This window comes from Rhipicephalus sanguineus, chromosome 4 (assembly GCF_013339695.2).
Source record: "Rhipicephalus sanguineus isolate Rsan-2018 chromosome 4, BIME_Rsan_1.4, whole genome shotgun sequence".
NCBI classification, from domain to species: Eukaryota; Metazoa; Arthropoda; class Arachnida; order Ixodida; family Ixodidae; genus Rhipicephalus; species Rhipicephalus sanguineus.
In genome coordinates, this window is record NC_051179.1 from 34,224,972 (window position 1) to 34,243,032 (window position 18,061).

An 18,061-nucleotide genomic window follows, 5' to 3' on the forward strand; every position below is an offset into this window, starting at 1 on the left:
CAACTCAGGCAGGACAGGGTAGGTTGGAAATCAATGGGAGAGGCCTTCATCCTGCTGTGGACATAGGATATGATGAATTCAAGCGTCATGCCTGGAGACTAAATCTCTACTGGTCAATGGCAGCTCTCTGCCTAAATCTGCTAGCTGATGTCGGGTGCAGGCCGCTGACGGCAGCGCCACTATTCTGTTTCAAAAGAAGGTGTTCAACTTTGCACTCCACTTGTGAACTCCATGTGCCACACATGTCAAACATATATGGATGAGATGTTCACGGCTCCACCTTCTATCAGTGGAATGTGTTTTCTCATCAAGACCGAGAGTGGTTCAGGATACTTGAAGTCAAATATCACAGCTCTGGCAACGATGCCATCCAAAAATCAAATTCTCGCATGAAACAATATCTCACGTTAGCTGCTTTCTCAATTGACTAACAAAGCCAGTGGACCTGGCTTAATCTTACTTCTGTATTATGCTGCTCAAGAGGGTCATCGCAATGTCTTCCACTTTATTCTCTGGGCAAGAAAGTCAACTACTGGGTAATGAGCTTACTCCTTCTTAATTCCATGCCACAATTACAACATTTATCCCAGCTTCTACATTGACACTTTCACCTGTGGCATTCAAAGGGGCCCCGTAACACTATTTGAACAGGCCTAGAAAATGCTGTCAATTCGCCTTTTTCAAGATGCCCCAGTGCATGCACCCTACCCCAAGCAGAAAAAATTGGCTACATTTGCAATAAGCGGCGCAAGGCTTGAAACAGCAAAACAGGATTCAACTCCGATAGTGAGGTCATTCGATGATAACTTCGAAAAGTGTTGCAAGGCCCTTTTAAAGGGGTCATGAACCACCCCTGGGGCTTGGTGAAACAACACATCCCACGAACAGCAAACACTGCTGTGAACAGTTCAGCAAAATTTTGTAGTCGTGCACAGCACATAGAGTTTACAAGCAGAGCACAAAGTTGCCACTTTCTGAAGTGCTCTCCCTTCATACAGAGGCTCACACTTCACTCACTTCGGAGCTGTGGACGCCTGTTCTCTGACGTCAGCAAACAGATTGCTGCTATGTTGGCTGATAGCTGACATAAATCAGGAGCAGTGTTTGGATCAGTTGCGCTTCTTGCAATATGTTGTCACCATGTGCCACCGCTGTGCTCTATAGTGTGCTAAAATTCACATTAGCAGCACTAACGTGCAAAGGAATCACAATGATAGAGTGCGATCACGTTGTGTAAAACGTGCTGACATAGCTTCTTTACCCATATCATTTCTCCCTGTGTAGCTCCCAGTGCGCCCGTACAGATGAGAGAAGAGAGAAAGCGCTTGAAGCGCGCGAAAAATCCCTGTAACTCCGCTCATTCTTGATGGATTCGAAAAACTTTTGCGGAAATCAATTCGTGAGGCAGTAAAATCTTCGATACTGCGGCCATTCGATGATTAGTTGGAAAAGTGGTTCAGGACCCTATTAATCAAAACTGCTTATATGTTCTGTTCAAAATGTGTGTTACTGTCACATCCTGACAAAGTCAAGTCCGCTTACTGTAATTTTGGCTCCTGTTACTTTAATTGTCTAATGAATTCCTCTCAATGCTTGAAGTACACTTCACATGGAATATCTAACTGCAGTGGTAGTGTTTCTATCATCCTAGCAGAAGCGTCAAGTGAGTGAACATCTCACCTGTCAACAAACATGATTAATGTTGCCACGTCATCCTTGTAATCCTCCAGTGCCTTCTTTAGGAGCCTGACTTTGTAGCCACCTCCCATGCCTTTAGCCATGTCACCACCAAGCCAGTCTTCGTGCATTCCAAGAATCTGAAAGTTGTAATGAGTAAAATATCATTTCTCACATAAGTGTAAACAAATACATGCACACATATCATTGGGGCAGGATCCATTTCCTGGACTATGCATACAAACTAATCGACCACATAAACAACAAAACAAGAGCATTAGGGCAGCATACAAATGACTTAATGTATGATTGGTTTGGGCAATAGAATAGGAAAATGAGACACACCGTGCACGTAGAGTGTGTGCCTGATCCTTTTGAGTATTCTATTATACATATCCCATAAACAATCACATTATTAACCAACTTGCCGAGCTAGCCATGCTGATGCACAATACAGCTGTCATGTGAACGCGAACCACGTCAGCACTGCGTGTTAGTGAGTGGTGTGTGAAAGTGCTCCTTTTTTTAATTCTCCCCGTTCACTTTTCACTCTAGCCTTACGGTTTCACTTTCTATTCAGGTTATGCAAAGGGCAGCACCAGGGGGGGGGGGGAACAAGGGGGCAGCTGCCCCCTTAAGATTTCCGCCTGTGCCCCCTTTGCCCCTCCCCACCACAAGAACAAACATATTCAAACAACAGTGCGTAATGAAGGGACAAGGGGGCAGCACTAGTGCGAATACAAAGGACGAGATACATGCTTTGTATTCGTTCTAGTGCTGCCCCCTTGTCCCTTCGTTATGAACCCAAACGAACTCGCTCACCTATCTGTGATTCCACAGTGCATAAGTTCCCAGCCTCCCTGCCCACCCCAAAGAAACTCACTTGTCATGGGTGCCCCCCCCCTCCCTGAGTAAAAAAGTCCTGGTGCCACCGCTGGGTTATGCTTTAGAAAAGTTTCTCAGTTAAACAACAGCCTAATTCAACTGGAACTGCACACGCATATTGATTCTGGATTGAATGCTGCTACTGCACCAATGAAAGCAACAAAATATGCTACGGTTCACAGGAACCTAGTCTCGACAACCCACTTCTCATTCCAACCAATCAAAAGCCCTGCCCATAGTGTGCTCACATGACCTCCAAAAAAGCAAGCAATACAGTGGCGCGATCTTGTACGCGTTCTTAAATGGAACGGAGGTGGTCCGTTCTATCCAGCCGCATGCGATTGGTCAATGTAGGGCTGTGACATCCGTCACGGTTCACATTGACCAATCGCTTACGGCTGGATAGAACGGAACGCCTCTGTTCCATTTAAGAATGCATACAAGATCACGCCACAGGTTTCCACATTTCCTACCATATGAGCATGTGTCAAACAGTTCTAAGTGTAGGTAATCTTAATTGCTCATCCGAAATATGCACTTTAAGCACTGCTTAAACTGCACTGTGTGTGATAAAGAAAGTTCATAATGAAATTGGTCAGAAATGCATAGAAATATCTTGTTTCCTTATGAGCTGGTTGGTAGCTGCGTGTCAATTCAGCAGACAAATTACATTATAGGGACAGATCATAAACTAAGCAGATTGTAATCTATTACACTTTCTGATACTTTCGTAATGTATCGATTACTTCTTTTTCGCTGTTAGATATAACCAGTTGCCTTATTGATGAGACAAGCTGTAAGAGGAAATGCAACTTTGAGCACTTCAATTTGGTGAGGACTACCGCAGAACACTGACAGCCATGTCATGCAGCCCACTTGCAAATGCGCATGTCCAAAGAGGCAAACCGAGGCACTCAGCATTGTTTTCTGATATTGTAACACTCAATTGGATGTTGGCCATCAAAAATGAACATGTGGTGTTATATGTCTGAATAGCGACCCCACTTTTGGACAGTTGATGCCAAGAGATCGCCTATGGATCAATTTCTGCACTTTTTGCTGGCTCTAGGAGCAGTACCATCTAAGAGCATCAGTAACAAGAAGTGATCTGCTTCAAAGTTGACCCAAACACAAGCGTTGTTGCACCAAGTAGCAGTTACTTTGAGCAAGGGCATAGTGTTTATACATTACAAAGCCACCTGTCCCTCTTCTGTATGCACTGAACGAGTCTTCGGTGTTGCTGTTGATGTAGTTACAAGAAAATGAGGGAAGATTACCAGCAAGGAGTACACAAAGCAATTGTTATTGAAGATATATAATAAACGTGTGTAAGGCTGCAGAGGACACGTGCAAGTGTCAGACCAGCTATTTTCTGTACCTGTTCAGCGTTAATAAAAGTTTGTACATAAGTAATGTGGAAGTAATCTTAGTTTTCAGCAATTCCCGAACTGCCCTTGTGGGAACCATAACAAATTGCCTTTTTGAATGAAGTTAATTGTAATCTGCTACTTCTTTTTTTAACATACGTGTCTATGTTCAATTACACACCAAATCAACTTGTTTTAAATACTTCTACAATGGGTACTATATAAGGAGTGTGCATGGTTACATGTGCTTTAAAATTATATTTAAAAAAAAGAAATGTGGTGCGCTAGCATTGTAGTGAAAAATACGCGGATATAAATAGTATGCATATCATATGCACATGTCAATTCACTTCGGTTACATCAATGCATGATCTCATCCCGACAAAGACAACGAGTGGAACTTACCTTTGGTTCGAGGCCATATATTTTAGCGGAGCGAGCAAAACGCTTAAAACCATCCGTCTCGTCACTAGCGACAGTGAATATCACTAGCCGGTGAGTGCCTGGAACGCAAAAGCAAACACGCAATTTAGTCACACGGCGGAAAAAGCCCTTTCGCCCAATAATGCTAAAGAAAGTGAAGTGCTCACCGGGTTTCACTGATTCAGAATCGTTTGCGACGTAAACTGACTTGACATGCTCGTTGGCATCCACAGGAGGCTGGCAGGCAATGCCTTGGCCCTCGCTGTCGGCGGCAACGTTGCAGAAACCTGGCATACGTAAACACATAAGCAACTCTGTTTTCTTTCTCTCTTCTATTTTTTTTTTCTCCCCGCTTCCGGACGCGTTTCACAATCGGTAGCCGCAAAACTGTCACCAAAACGAAACTCAAAAAACGAAACACAGCGCGTTTCCCTCGAGCGGCTGATCGTATTTGTTTTGCCCTTGTAAAGCATTCTTTACTAGACAACAGATCATAACTTCGACACAAAACAAAGATCCGCATTGTTTCAATCGCATGTACGCGCCCGGGACGAACCCGGAACTTTTACGTGCGGTACGTGCAACGAAAGATCGAGATCGCGAAGTGATTCGGCGCGAAGGAGCTCAGTAAAAAGGCAGACAACTTTAAAAGTACCCGTGTAACTGACCGTTTCGGCACTGCAAAAATATCGATGACAAGAACGCACGAAGTTGAATAAACGCAGCTCCGTTGAAGCTACGTCCACGCAGCGACACATACTACGTGCGCTCATCTCTCAGCTAGCTGTGTCGTACAGGAAGATGCGCGAGTAGCAATTAATATATTGCTTTTAACGGTTGAACACTCGTAGAAAAGCTTACTGCCAGTTAAAACTTGGAAGTTATGCCATTTATGCAGGCCGCGAAGAATAAACAACCGCCTCCGCACACTCTATCCGTACTCCGGACACACACACATTCGAGCGAGATATGCGTTCCGTTAAACGTGTTGGAAACCTCTAACACGTGCCGTAGTGATCGAGGAGCAACCGCGTTTCATTGCCAATCGATTCACGTACCTGTTTTGCCTTGAGAATCCTCATCAGCGACCGCGTGACCCGAGAAAGTTGCTAAGAAGGCGATGACCACCAGCCATGGCGCGGCCATTTTGAAACGGGACAGGCGAGGCGGTGGTCCCTTCCCTTCTGCGCGGCGGCGAACGAAAGCGGCGCGCTTTCTCTCTCCCTCTCTTCTCCATCCCTTCTCTTCCGCAGGCTCCAAAGGCGCCACTCCCCTCCTCAGCTTCTTTTTTGCTGCCCATCAACTTTCACTGCTGGCGTTGTAGCAATTTGTCTTATTATTTTGCTTCTCGCCTTGTACGGCTTCGATTCGAGCCACTCTCTCCAAGCCTCCTCCCATGTTCCGTCGCTTACATCTTCCTAGACGGCCTCGTCTAGAACGAGGCGTGTTGCAAGGGTGCGGCGCGCGCCGGCGGCCCACATCACCGCTCAAGTTGGCATTGTGTCGTGGCGCATATGTTTGCGATCGGAACCCTGCACAAGACTCAAGCAATTCGCTTCCAAAAGTCATGCCCGCACTCTTACCAAGAGACGAACGCAAATGTAGTTACCCTGTTTGTCCTTGTTTTTCCTAAGTTTGTCATGTTGGCGCATGGGACGTTGAGCTTTGAAATCTCTGAGAGCATTTCATTGACTTCCACACAGATCACAAAGTGCTTGTAGAACTAAAAAAAAAACATATACATTTAAAAATGATCTGTGTGTAATACCACTGGATGTCGGCTTTGAAAACGTATGTTTTTATTTCTTATTATATGCTATGTGAAGTCCAGGGATGCAGGACCAACGCTAACTGACAATTAAGTGTCACACTTGGAAGGAAGTGTGCATATCTCGTTTATACAACTCTTTCGGCAGCAGCAAGTCGCTAGATACTAGACACTCCTTCGCTGACAGGGAGGAGGAAATAACTTTTATTTAGGACGGCAAGATTTGAGGGATGGGCTCCCTTCCCTAGGTGGCAGCCATGAGTCCTTGAGCTCTGGCGGCACCCTCGGCTTGCCGAAGGACTTGGAGTTGCACTTCTGGGTCTGGGCTTAGCAGTGGCTGACAAATTTAATTATATGTACTCTACAAGGGTTACAGCATATAAGTGGATATTCAATTCTCTGAGAACTTAGATCACAAAATGAGAGCAGGGGCGGCGCCAAGATTTTTTTACTGAAGTGTGCGTATGGGGGGGGGGGGGGGCGTCCCCGTAACCCCCCTCACCGACTCCCCCTGAATGAGAGCCACATTGCGCAGCTACAGGCGTGCGGATACGACTTCTCGAAAGACAGCTTCGCAACTTCTTGTCGGTGGTTACGTGACCCAGCCAGAGACCTCTCTGAAACAAAAACCCAAAAGCAAGGCCGCGCGCTGCGAAATAAAAAGATAGCAATCCCAGCAGCGAACCAAGGAAACTCAAAACGTCTCTCGTTGCACTTGACGGCTCGCGAGCGGCGATGGCAATCAGGTGCCGCATACTCTCGCATGTAACCCGCTTGCCTTCGTTGTATCAACCACAGTTGAAGGACGAGCAAGTTATGAAGCGCTTAGCTGGGGAATTATCGAGTGCCCCAAACGTTATTTATTGCATCCGCTTCGTCGGCTTTGGTTTAAATAGAAGGATCGCGAACTACTAGCAGAAACTATATTGTGTGCTTTTTCAAAGCCTTGGTCTTTCCAGAGCTAGTGTTCATCAATTGTTGCATGTGTGTGTGTGTGTGTGTGTGTGTGTGTGTGTGTGTGTGTGTGTGTGTGTGTGTGTGTGTGTGTGTGTGTGTGTGTGTGTGTGTGTGTGTGTGTGTGTGTGTGTGTGTGTGTGTGTGTGTGTGTGTGTGTGTGTGTGTGTGATGTGTGTGTGTGTGTGTGTGTGTGTGTGTGTGTGTGTGTGTGTGTGTGTGTGTGTGTGTGTGTGTGTGTGTGTGTGTGTTTGTGTGTGTGTGTGTGTGTGTGTGTGTGTGTGTGTGTGTGTGTGTGTGTGTGTGTGTGTGTGTGTGTGTGTGTGTGTGTGTGTGTGTGTGTGTGTGTGTGTGTGTGTGTGTGTGTGTGTGTGTGCATTGGCGTAAATCAAGGGGATTAGGGGGTCCTGACTCCTGACTGGTCCTGACCCCCCTTGTGTTCAGGCTGGAGGGGACACCTCTTGCAAGTGTCCCACCTTGCGATTTAGCTTTAAAACATCATATATTTGAATTGCTTGACAGTTAAGTATAGCGCATTCAACGTTTTTTAAAGGCTGATTATTTTTTAGTGTGTGCCTCTGTTCAGTACCCCTCAGATGTGTCAGACGATAAAAATCGCAAAAGCCGTTCGAGCGGTTCAAAGAAGACAGAATATAACAATGCAATCGCTCGAGCTGGGACCCCATGCTCGTTTTTAAAATTTTATTTCAAAGCATGGTTGAATTCTTGTGGAAATAAAAATACAACCCTTACGTATAAAAACAAAATGGCCGCTGGTCTGACGTGTGTGTCCTCTTGTGATTTTTCTGGATTTACGCCACTGCCAGTGGATGATATCGCCGGCTACAATTCGCGAATTGCCGTAATGACTTCAAGGAAATATGTGTCGCAAGATTAATAGTACAGTTAGTTAATTAGCAAGACCTTGCTGATTAGCCAAATATTCATTTAGAATTTTCAAGCGCTTCTTAGGGTTATGTGTTTCAAGAAGTATAGCCTTTGGAAATCTTGAATTTCTCGGTTTTTCTATATTTCACCGCATTTCAATCAAAATGATTGTAGGTGCACTTTTCGCCAAAAAGGTAAGCTTATAGCCTTTGGAATTCGATTTTTCCATCTTTCCTCGCATTTCCACAAAGTTGACTGTGGGTGCATTTTTCACCAAAAAAGTAAGACGATAGCCTTTGGAAATCTTGAATTTTTCGATGTTTCCTTGTTTCCTCGCTTTTCAACAAAGTTGATTGCGGGGGCATTTTTCGCAAAAAAAGATAGCCTTTGGTAATCTAGAATTTTTCGATTTTTCCACCTTTCTTCGTATTTCCACAAAGTTGACTGTGGGTGCATTTTTCACCAAAAGAGTAAGACGATAGCCTTTGGAAATCTTGAATTATTCGATTTTTCCTTGTTTCCTCGCATTTCAACAAAGTTGATTGCGGAGGCATTTTTCGCAAAAAAAGATAGCCTTTGGTAATCTAGAATTTTTCGATTTTTCCACCTTTCTTCGCATTTCCACAAAGTTGACTGTGGGTGCATTTTTCACCAAAAAGTAAGACGATAGCCTTTATAAATCTTGAATTTTTCGATTTTTCCTTATTCCCTGGCATTTCCACAATGTTCATTGTAGGTGCATTTTTCGCCAAAAAGCCTCGGAAATCTTGAATTTTTCGATTTTTCCTTGTTTCCTCGCATTTCCACAAAGTTGATTGTGGGTGCATTTTCCACCAAAAAAGTAAGACGATAGCCTTTGGAAATCTTGAATTTTTCGATTTTTCCATGTTTCCTTGCATTTCAACAAAGTTGATTGCGGGGGCAATTTTCAGCAAAAAGGTGAACTTACAGCCTTTTGAAATGTTGAATTTTTTATACTCTCTTCTTTTATACTCTCCAAGCGATAGGGTGCCTTTGCGCGGAAGCATTGCAGGACGTCTTCTGCGTCAGGAGATCTTCGTTATTTTATGCTTTAGCGCCTCGGTTTCACGCCTTGGCATAGACGAGAGAGTCACGCGGACACCGGTTAAGCTTTTTTTTTAATCAAGCGCACTTCGAAAGGTCACGTGGCTTTCTGTGCGTCACGCCGGTTTTTAGCTCAAGGTCATGTTCGCAAAAGGCTAACGAGGCTCTTGCCTTGAAATCCGTGCCCTGTTGCAATACAAATATAAATGTGTATTTACGCACAATTCATTGCAACATTGTACTACGTGTCCACTACAACATGCAGCTGACATATAATCCACATCGGACATGAATGGGGCTGCTAAGGGGTGCAGCCGTGGAGGGAGGGGTTTGAAGCATTCGCGCTTTCAGTGGCAAGCTCCTGGCCACCACCCTTCGAACCACCGGCAAGCTAAATTCAATGACCTCGTTGTGGCGTCAATAAAGTTGCTTCTATCTATCTTTCAATGGACAAGTTCAGGATGTGGGGGCGGCAAGGGTGCCCCCTCCCGTAACTGACGCCACTGATGCGGCCTATCAACAAAGAGCGGTTAAAATATTTTCAAGAAACAAGACACCAATAAGAAATGCCCGTTAAAAAAAATAATGCTATTCCCACGCCTTTTGATATCTGAGTAAACTGCGGTGCTGGTAAGCAAACGCCACCACCAGGCGAACGCAGATCGAGTTCTTTCTTCATCTTCTCCTTCTTTCTGTCATCTTTATTTCTCTACCTCTTTCTACATCTTCCTTTCTTTCTTTCTATATTCCCCTTCTCCTCACCCTAATTTCTCTTTCCCACCCCTTGTTATTCTATATGGTATGGCTATGCTATGGTTTGAACCCTCACCTCCTCCTTTTTATCCTCATTTCCCTCCTCCTCCTCCTCCTCCCCCACTCCCCTTTATCATCCGTTGCTAAACTATACTATAAAAGGCTATGCCATGCTTTACCCTCTCCCCTCCTTCTTCCTGCTCACCTTCACTTTCCCAACCCCTTGCTATACTATATTATGCATGGCTATGCTATGTTTGGAGTCGCTTGGCACGTATACCCGCCGAATTTTCTGAAACGACGGCCGACTCAACCTCAAGCTTGACACTTCCAGACAAACGAAAAGACCACGAAATTTTTAATGATGGCACATGGCAGCCTCCTGCAGGCCTCACACACGAATGCTGCATTTTTTTTAGGGGCGAAGCTCCTTAAAGCGGCACCCGTTCGTCCCTCGTAGTCGTAGTGCGTAACCAGTCGTAACGCTAGTACCAGATCTTGACCTCCAAGGTGGTGCCGGTGGGAGATTTTTCCTGTGCGTTGAACAATAAAAAATTCGCAGCGTGCGCGTTAACTAAAAGCCGAACTCTTCTGTCTCTCATTCCCCATTAGCAGCCATTGGCATGTTCCAGTAGGAAACGTTACTAGAAGTAGAAGTGTAAGTGTTAGCTAAAAGCCGACTACTTCTGTCTCTCATTCCCATTAGCAGCCATTGTTTGCCTCCAAGGTAGTGCCTGGTGAGATTTCTCCTGTGCGTGATTAAACAATAAAAATTTTGTTCAAAACGCCGTTGATTGATGAAATAAACCAACGAAAGACGCCAGATGTTTTCTAAAAGCAAAACGAAAGAACGCCAGATGTTTCTAAAGCAAAACGAAAAGACGCCAGCTGCTTAACGAAAGACGCCAGATGTTTTCTAAAGCAATGGTTTTCTAAACAATGAAAATTCACAGCGTACATGTAAAATTAAAGTGAGCTGCAAGTCGTCATAACTCTCATCGAACCTTTAGTATAAACGCGCCCGGTCTCACGTCGGTGATGATGTACTGGGCAGAATTCACGGAAGATTCACGGTTTACCGATGAACCTCCGCAGCTTCGCCCACTCATCATCATTCACTCCGTGGATATGCTGTTTTATGTGTAGCTCACTTGGGACACCTTGTAGCAGTTTATTCGTTAGCTCGCTACTTCGTCTTCAGGAACCTATTTGTTCCCGCGTGTGGTGTCCGTTTTGTTTTGTTCCAGACTACAAGGCCCCCACTTTCTGCAAGCCGCGAAATTCTACTTCTCGAAGCCGAGGAGAATTTCGGTTGATTTACGAACGTGCGCCTAATGTCGTTCGCCGAAACCAGCTGCCATAAGCTCATCCTTCCCAGCTTGACCGTCAAATCTAGCTTAGATCCATTCAGTACGCAACTCAAACTGATTCACGATTTTGCTTTTACGGTTCCTGATAACAGTTTGCCAGCGCGTCCAAAGTGCGCGGACGCCGCGGAGTTTACGGAAACTCGGGACAGTCCTCTTCGATGTGCACGACGCGCTCGAAGACCTGACGGTCGCGCGACGAGCCTCGCGTCGAGCGCGGCGGTGCGGGCGGCTCCTCGAAGATGTGCACGACGCGGGACGAAGTGCGCCGGTTGGCGGCGCCGACGTCGTCCACGATTCGTATCGTCTGCATGGCGGGACAGGGGTCGGGAAACAGTTGCTCGCATCGCCGACCCATCGACGAAGACGAGTCGGCCCGTATGCGCACTCCGGTGAAGTTGCCGCCGCCGCCGCCCATGGCGCTGCAGGTCGTCACGGTGGGCGACTGGTAGCCGCCGTAGCCGCCGTCGCTGCTGCAGATAACCTGTAGTGAGAACACAGCGTATATGCACGTGTCAGGGATATTTATTGCGATAGCAATTATTTGGACAGTATCGGCGGGTTGCCGCCATCAGCGTCGCCATACCGCTCTGTATATGTATAGGTATGCATATAAGTATAGCCGGCTTAAATAAAATGTTTTTCCGAAGCGCGCGACCGGGAGTTCGAACCTGCAACCTCTCGCTCCGCGGCACAACGAGTTAAAACACTCCGCCACACAACATATATACGTTGTCGAGCCTACAAGGCGGGGGATTCTCTCGGTGGATTTCATGCGTGGTGGTCGCGTCGTCCGCGATGCCGAGTTTTCTCGGCCTCTCGCCGATCGTCGTGCCGCTGCGAACGGTTGCGTCGTCCGCTACGCCCAGCACCTCTCTCGGATTGAGTTTCGACTCTCTGTGATGTCCGTGCCTCTGGCCGATCGTCGTGCCGTGACGGTTCCCACGTCAGCCAAGCCGAGCACCTCTCACCGATTAAGGCTCGCCTTTCCGTGATGTCCTCGTGCACCTGCTCATCGTGCCCCGTCCATGAACTTCACTGACAGGATCCCCCACCCCTACTCTTTCCTTTTACTCTTTTAATCCCTCCTTATCCCATCCCCCTGAGAGCTACTGCTGAGGTGTCATCCCCTGAGATAGACAATTGCGGGGCTCTCAACTTTCTTCACTTTCTGTTTTTTTTATTATTATCAAGAATCACTCCCCCCCGAGCCTACAAGGCCATTTACCGCCGGCGGTACGCAGAGCTCTGAGGTGCTTCAGCGTCGCAGAAAGCGCGCGCTCTAAAGGTCGTCGCTCAGCCATATTTCACCGAAGTTGGGATGCGCGCCTCAGCCCTGTACTTTGACCTACAGGGCGAGGTGGGAGCCGTTTGCATGTGTTGTGCTTTCATTGTCAAGTTAGAAGCAATGGACCGCACGAAGGTGATTCCGCTCGTCTAGGTTAATTATTAGAAGAGGAAATGACGGCCAAACTCTATTTTTTTTTAATTTCGCGCCGAAACTTCAGCGCGTGAATGTCACTGTGACGTCACGAATTTTAGAAAGTTTTCGAAATCTCGTTCAATAAAATTTTTTTGAACTTGGTATATTAAGACTTGTGAGCAATTTTTACAAATAAGCGCTTATGTAGGCCCTAGAAGGTGCCGTCAAAAATCTATGACGTCACGGCGAGCTGGTGCGGGAACTTCAAGACGGCGTCGCCACTTGTACTTTTTTTTGCACGTTCTCTCGCTTACCAAGCGCCTTCTCGCGGTAAGGGTGGTGCTTTCGGTAATGTAAAATTGTAATTTACTAGCACGAAAAAAATCGTTTTCTCTCTGTAGTTATTGAGAAAACGGCGCGAAAAAGACGAAGATTTTAACGCCACGAAGTCTTTGCAGCCTTTCCGTCTTCTTCTGTCGCGCCGTTTTCTGAATGCATCCGTACCAACTCGACCAAGTGTCAGTCCTACTTTCCTTAGTGCCCCTTTAACGCGCCGCCGCCTACTCAAGCATAATCAGTGCGCGCCAGAACCTAACGCCGGAACGGGATATGACAATAAAATAAGCGTGTTGTACTCGGGATCCAGCGACCACTGAAAGACCGACGCTTCAGACCAAGGTCGGTGACAGATTCGCCACGACTATAGCAGCGAATTCGCCACTGAGACTAGCGGCAAGTTTATATTAATAACTGCTGGGGTTTTACGTCCCAGAACCACAATATGATTATGAGCGACGCCGTAGTGGAAGTCTCCGGAAATTTCGACCACCTGGGGTTCGACCACACGGTCCTCTAACATTTCTCCTCCACCGAAATGCGGCCGCCGCGGCACGGATTCGATCTCGAGGTCTCCGGGTGAGCAGTAGTGGCGAATTCGTCACCGACAAGCCCTCAACGGTTTCCAAGAGCTTCCACCAGGACATCGCGTGCTCCAGAGCATGTATAGGCTTACCTGCACACCGGGAGGGCTACACCCTCTGCTAGACGGCACAGGTGCGGCCCGCGGCTGAACCATGACCGGACTCCCGGGCTGCTCGTTGATGACGGTCACGGACGACAGACCGGGCGCCGTCTCCTTGCCGAGCGTCGTCTCGAAGCAAATGGGCAGCCGCTTGTTGGCCAGAAGCGACAGCGGGTCGCAGATCTGTTTCTTCAGCTTGTCTATGCCGGCCGGGGGGACAGCGGCATCTGCGGGGGCAGCGGGGGTGGCTGCCGGAGCAGCTGCGGGGGCGGCGCCAGCGGCACCAGCGGCACCAGCAGCGGCGGCATCCGCGGGGGCTGCGGCGCCCGCGGCCTTGCTCTTACGGTCGCGCTCACGCTTCTCTTCCTCTTCCTTGGTCAGCGGTCGGCCAACGGTAACCTCGAGACCGCCCTCGGGCGTGATGCGCCAGTCGAGGCGCGAGCCCTTGATCTTAGGGGGCGCTGGCATGCCGATCGTCTCCACGGGGCCGCAGTAGACTTTAGTGAGCGAAGACTGGCACGAAGGCCCCATCGACTGTTGTCCCGACGGGTTGACGGCGATCACGCGCACGCCTTCGTCCATGCAGGCCACGTCGTTGGGATCTCCCAGCGAGATGACGCGAACGGACCTGCCTGCCATGGCTGGTACTGCTGTCCTACCTTCACTGCGGACAACCCGAAAGCGGCCTTTCTGGCAGCTGCTCGTTCTCTTCTACGAGTTGGCGCGCACACGTCACAGGGGTGGCGGGAGTGGCGGAATTTTGAGTTCACAACATACGGTTACCGAGGGAAGGCCCGCAGCAGCTGCCTAGTTTGTGGGTTTTCGGCTGCAACCGTTGCCGAGCTCCATCGGAGAGACGACGGCCTGCGGCTGCTGGTCCCTGCGAAGAACGCGAGCACGAGCTCTCGCGCGGCCGCGGTTTACGATGACAACGATGAGGCATTTCAGGCCGTGGCGGTTGATGTCCTCCGCTGGAGGAAGAAGATGTGGTTATCGGAAGAACCACGGTGGTTTGTCCTTCATTGTAAAGCTTCAATACAAAAAACATAACAATGTAGGATAACAATTTAGGGTTTAAAATTTATCACTTACCTGAAACCTTCCCTTTACTTCAAGTACAGTTCTTCATATTCCTTCGTCATGGCAAGGCTGACTACTCTTACACACCACGCTACTTGATTTGTGGTCGGTTTCTTTCGCATATTTTTCATTTGCATTTTTTATTAATACCGGCTCACGGCTTATCAACTCCTCCCCCCCCCCTTCGCTTCCATTTGGTTGTTCCTTGACAACCTGGCGTAACCCACTGCGGGGGATCGGCCATGAAACGGGCGACACCTTATTTTAGAGATAAAATTGTTTTATATTTCGAATATGTTTAGAAAAAGATAGGTAAAGAAAAACTCAATCGAATAGTCTATGCTAAAAAAATATGAAGCCAATATGAATGAAAAATAACGTCAAATGAAATAAACTTAACATCCAATTCGCTTTGTCTCCCGTAGGAAATCGCATACGGCTTCGAAAATGTTCCTGTGGCTGTGGCCCAATTCGGTTGCACCAAAGGAAAGAACCACCGGAAGGGATAAATTTAATCCCATCCTTCGGAGAGGTTCCTCTAGAAGTCTTTTTCTTAGACTTTTGAACACCCATGAGGAGGTCACAGTATGTTTTTATTAATCATCCGACGTCATTTTTTAGCCATCAGTGGTCTAGATTACGGTGTCCACAAGTCATTTTCGCACAGAAACTTTTGGCAACATTACAAGTAAATTTACGTGAAGTACTTGTGTTTGAACAGACCTGTGCAAACAATTAGAATAGTATACGATGAAATATTTCCTAAGAAATGCAAAGACTTACCTAATAGGTACTTAAACGCCATTTTGGAAGACCATTTGTCAAACTTAAATACAAACATTGTAATAGCTACTGATGCTTCAGTTTGTGAAGAAAAGGCAGGAGTGGGAATTGCATCATTATCTTCTTTCTCAATTCGTTTACCTGATTTTACACTTATTTATCAATCGGAATTACTTGCAATCATCCTAGCTTTGCGTAAATTACCCTTATCTATAACAGAAGTAATCATTTTAACAGACTGTCTGTATGTTCGTCATTAACGGCACCTATCATGGCAAGTACATTAGGAGTATTTTATTCTCTTGTCCCTAGACAGTTACGTCTTATTCGCTTGGTGTGGGTACCAGGTCACAAAGGTTTAACCCTCAATGAATGTGCGGACGCAGTTGCAGTAGCGTCACACGATGGTCCCATAATTTCTATTTTACCGACGTTGGCCTTTGTCTCTACGGCGCGATTTGAAAAGTTTGCCACGTCGGTCGACCTTGCTAAATCTCCTTTGTCAACATCCGAATTCCTTCACCTTGACTTTTCGTGGAAATGTCGACGGTGCTCCACCAGAAGGGCAGAAATCTCTATCACCAGACTACGATGCCGAGTTCCCCCACTGAACTTTTACCTGCACAGGTGACAGGTCTGGTCTGTCACAGTCACATTTATGCCTCCACTGCAACGAGAGCGAATCTCTGCATCATTTCTTTATAACATGTTTCCATTTGGTTTGTGTTCCCATTAAAAAGGGAATCATCTTCATCATAATCTTCTCGTACGTGCGCTTCGTTCTGTTTTGCTCAAGCGCACACGTATCAATGCATATCACCCGAGTTTGCATTGTTCAACGTCCGCTGCCGGTTACCGTCCCTAATTTTTTACCGCTATCACTTTTGGCTCTTAACTTCTCACCTCCGCTGAAAAAGAAGAAAGCACAGACTGTTTCTTTCTTTACAGCCACCAGAAGAAAATTTCAATATTCTATTTCTGAAAATGTGAATTTTCCCCTTGCCTTGCCTTTGTCTTGAAGGATCCCTGATAGCGAAATTTTCGTTTGTGACTTTTTTACTGTAATTTGTAGCCCTGTGTCAGGTAACGCCGAAATCGAATAATAAATGCTCTGACGTATCGTATAATTAATGCTAGCGTCGTTAATTGTGACCAATTGTTGCGTCACTTCGAAATGAGCGCCTGAAATCGGGGCATATAGGGACATATGGGGCAGAGGGGGCGCTCGCAATCCCCCCTCCTCCCCCTAATCAACTGAAGTGCGTCGCCAAATCTGATCCGTATACTTTTACTCAGTCGCACCTGTGCCGTCATCCTTTAATGTGCAAGGTTATGACCATGCATGTTTTTGACAATAATTGTGGTCGAGGACTGTTGTTGCGTTCCAAAAGCTGTTTACTATTTATTTTTACCCCCGGCAAGCGGGATGAAAGGCAGGCCATTGTGGGGAGCATGTCATCGCTTCATATTCATGTTTGCATCCACTTCGACGATTCTTTTTTTTTTTTGAAATCGACCAACGGGGGGGAGGGGAGGGGGGCGCTGCGGTGACACTTCGCCTAGAGGTACTGTATATGCTACCTTTGCTCCCATAGGGAGCATTTACCATAACTAGAGTGTACTAGTACATTGTACCGTAACTCTAACTTCGCCATCCCCCCCCCCCTCTCTAATGGGGCACCCTGCGCACGCGCATGAGCCCCCTCAATATTGGCCAAGTCCGAAGAAAAACAGGCTTCGCCATGGATGCAAACGTGAAAATGAAGGGATATATGGCGTGCTTCTCACAACGGCCTGCCATTGGTCCCCAGCCTTCCGGGGGTAAAGGTGGGGAAGTAAACAGTTCTTGTAATGCAACGTCAGGAGTCCTCGGTCGCTGGTAAAGTAAAACATCTCCCGCTAAAGGGGACCATGAGGCGATGCGAAGCAGTGTTTCGGCATGTAGAACCCGCGTTTTAGAGGTGGAGTGGTGAGGGGGAAAGGGGAGAAGGGGAATGGAGAGGGGGGAAGGGAAGGGGAGAGGTGAAGTGGAGAGGTAGAGGGGAGAGAGGGAAAGGGGGAGGGGAGGATAGAGGGGGAGAGGGGAAAGGGGAGTTAAGATGGGATGGGAGAGGAGTGGAGAGGGGAAGTGGAGAGGAGGAAAGGGATATGGGAGAGGGAAAGGGAAGGGGAGAAGTGATGTGGAGAGGGGAAGTGGAGAAGGTTTGCGCATGCGCAGTAAGGGTGGTCACGCCGCACACCACCACCACCGGATTGAACTCCGCTATAAGATGCTTCACATCTAAAAAAAATTAGCGCAGCTTGCACTAAGTCGCGCAAGGCGGGGTCACGGCAAAGCTGGTGGGCACATAACTGGACCTGGCTTGGCTATAGGCTTTTACCCCCTCACCTCTCTGCTTCTCACCCCTTGCTATACTATACCATACATGGCTATGCCTGCTATCTTTTTTTGTGTGTGTGTCTGTTTCTTTCTCTCTCTGTCTATTTCTCTCTCTGCCTTTCTATCTTTTTCTCTTTTTGTTAGTTTTCTTTCTATCTCTTTATCTGAGTACCCGTTCTCCCCTCCTTATTTCCTTCCTCCTCATCCACACATCTCTCCTCCTCATC

The 18,061-nt window shown here is 47.2% G+C and overlaps 2 protein-coding genes across 3 annotated transcripts in view; both read right to left on the bottom strand.

Moving 5' to 3' along the window:
• LOC119389743 (procollagen-lysine,2-oxoglutarate 5-dioxygenase) overlaps positions 1-5,548 on the bottom strand; it is a 143,535-nt gene extending 137,987 nt beyond the window's left edge. For both annotated transcript variants that reach the window (XM_037657123.2, XM_037657122.2), the window contains exons 1-4: positions 5,411-5,548; positions 4,520-4,639; positions 4,335-4,432; positions 1,681-1,817 (exon numbers count right to left, since the gene is read on the bottom strand). In XM_037657123.2, coding sequence (XP_037513051.1) covers positions 1,681-1,817; positions 4,335-4,432; positions 4,520-4,639; positions 5,411-5,498 — 443 coding nt within the window. In that variant the 5' untranslated portion in view covers positions 5,499-5,548. The remainder of the gene's footprint in view (positions 1-1,680; positions 1,818-4,334; positions 4,433-4,519; positions 4,640-5,410) is intronic.
• A 5,454-nt stretch (positions 5,549-11,002) lies between these two features.
• Positions 11,003-14,230, bottom strand: LOC119391129 (uncharacterized). The gene is made up of 2 exons (XM_037658805.2): positions 13,583-14,230; positions 11,003-11,631 (listed from the first exon to the last, which is right to left on the bottom strand). Exons 1-2 carry the CDS (start codon positions 14,228-14,230, stop codon positions 11,281-11,283), a joined length of 999 nt encoding a protein of 332 aa, XP_037514733.1. The 3' UTR covers positions 11,003-11,280.
• Positions 14,231-18,061: the final 3,831 nt, after the last annotated feature.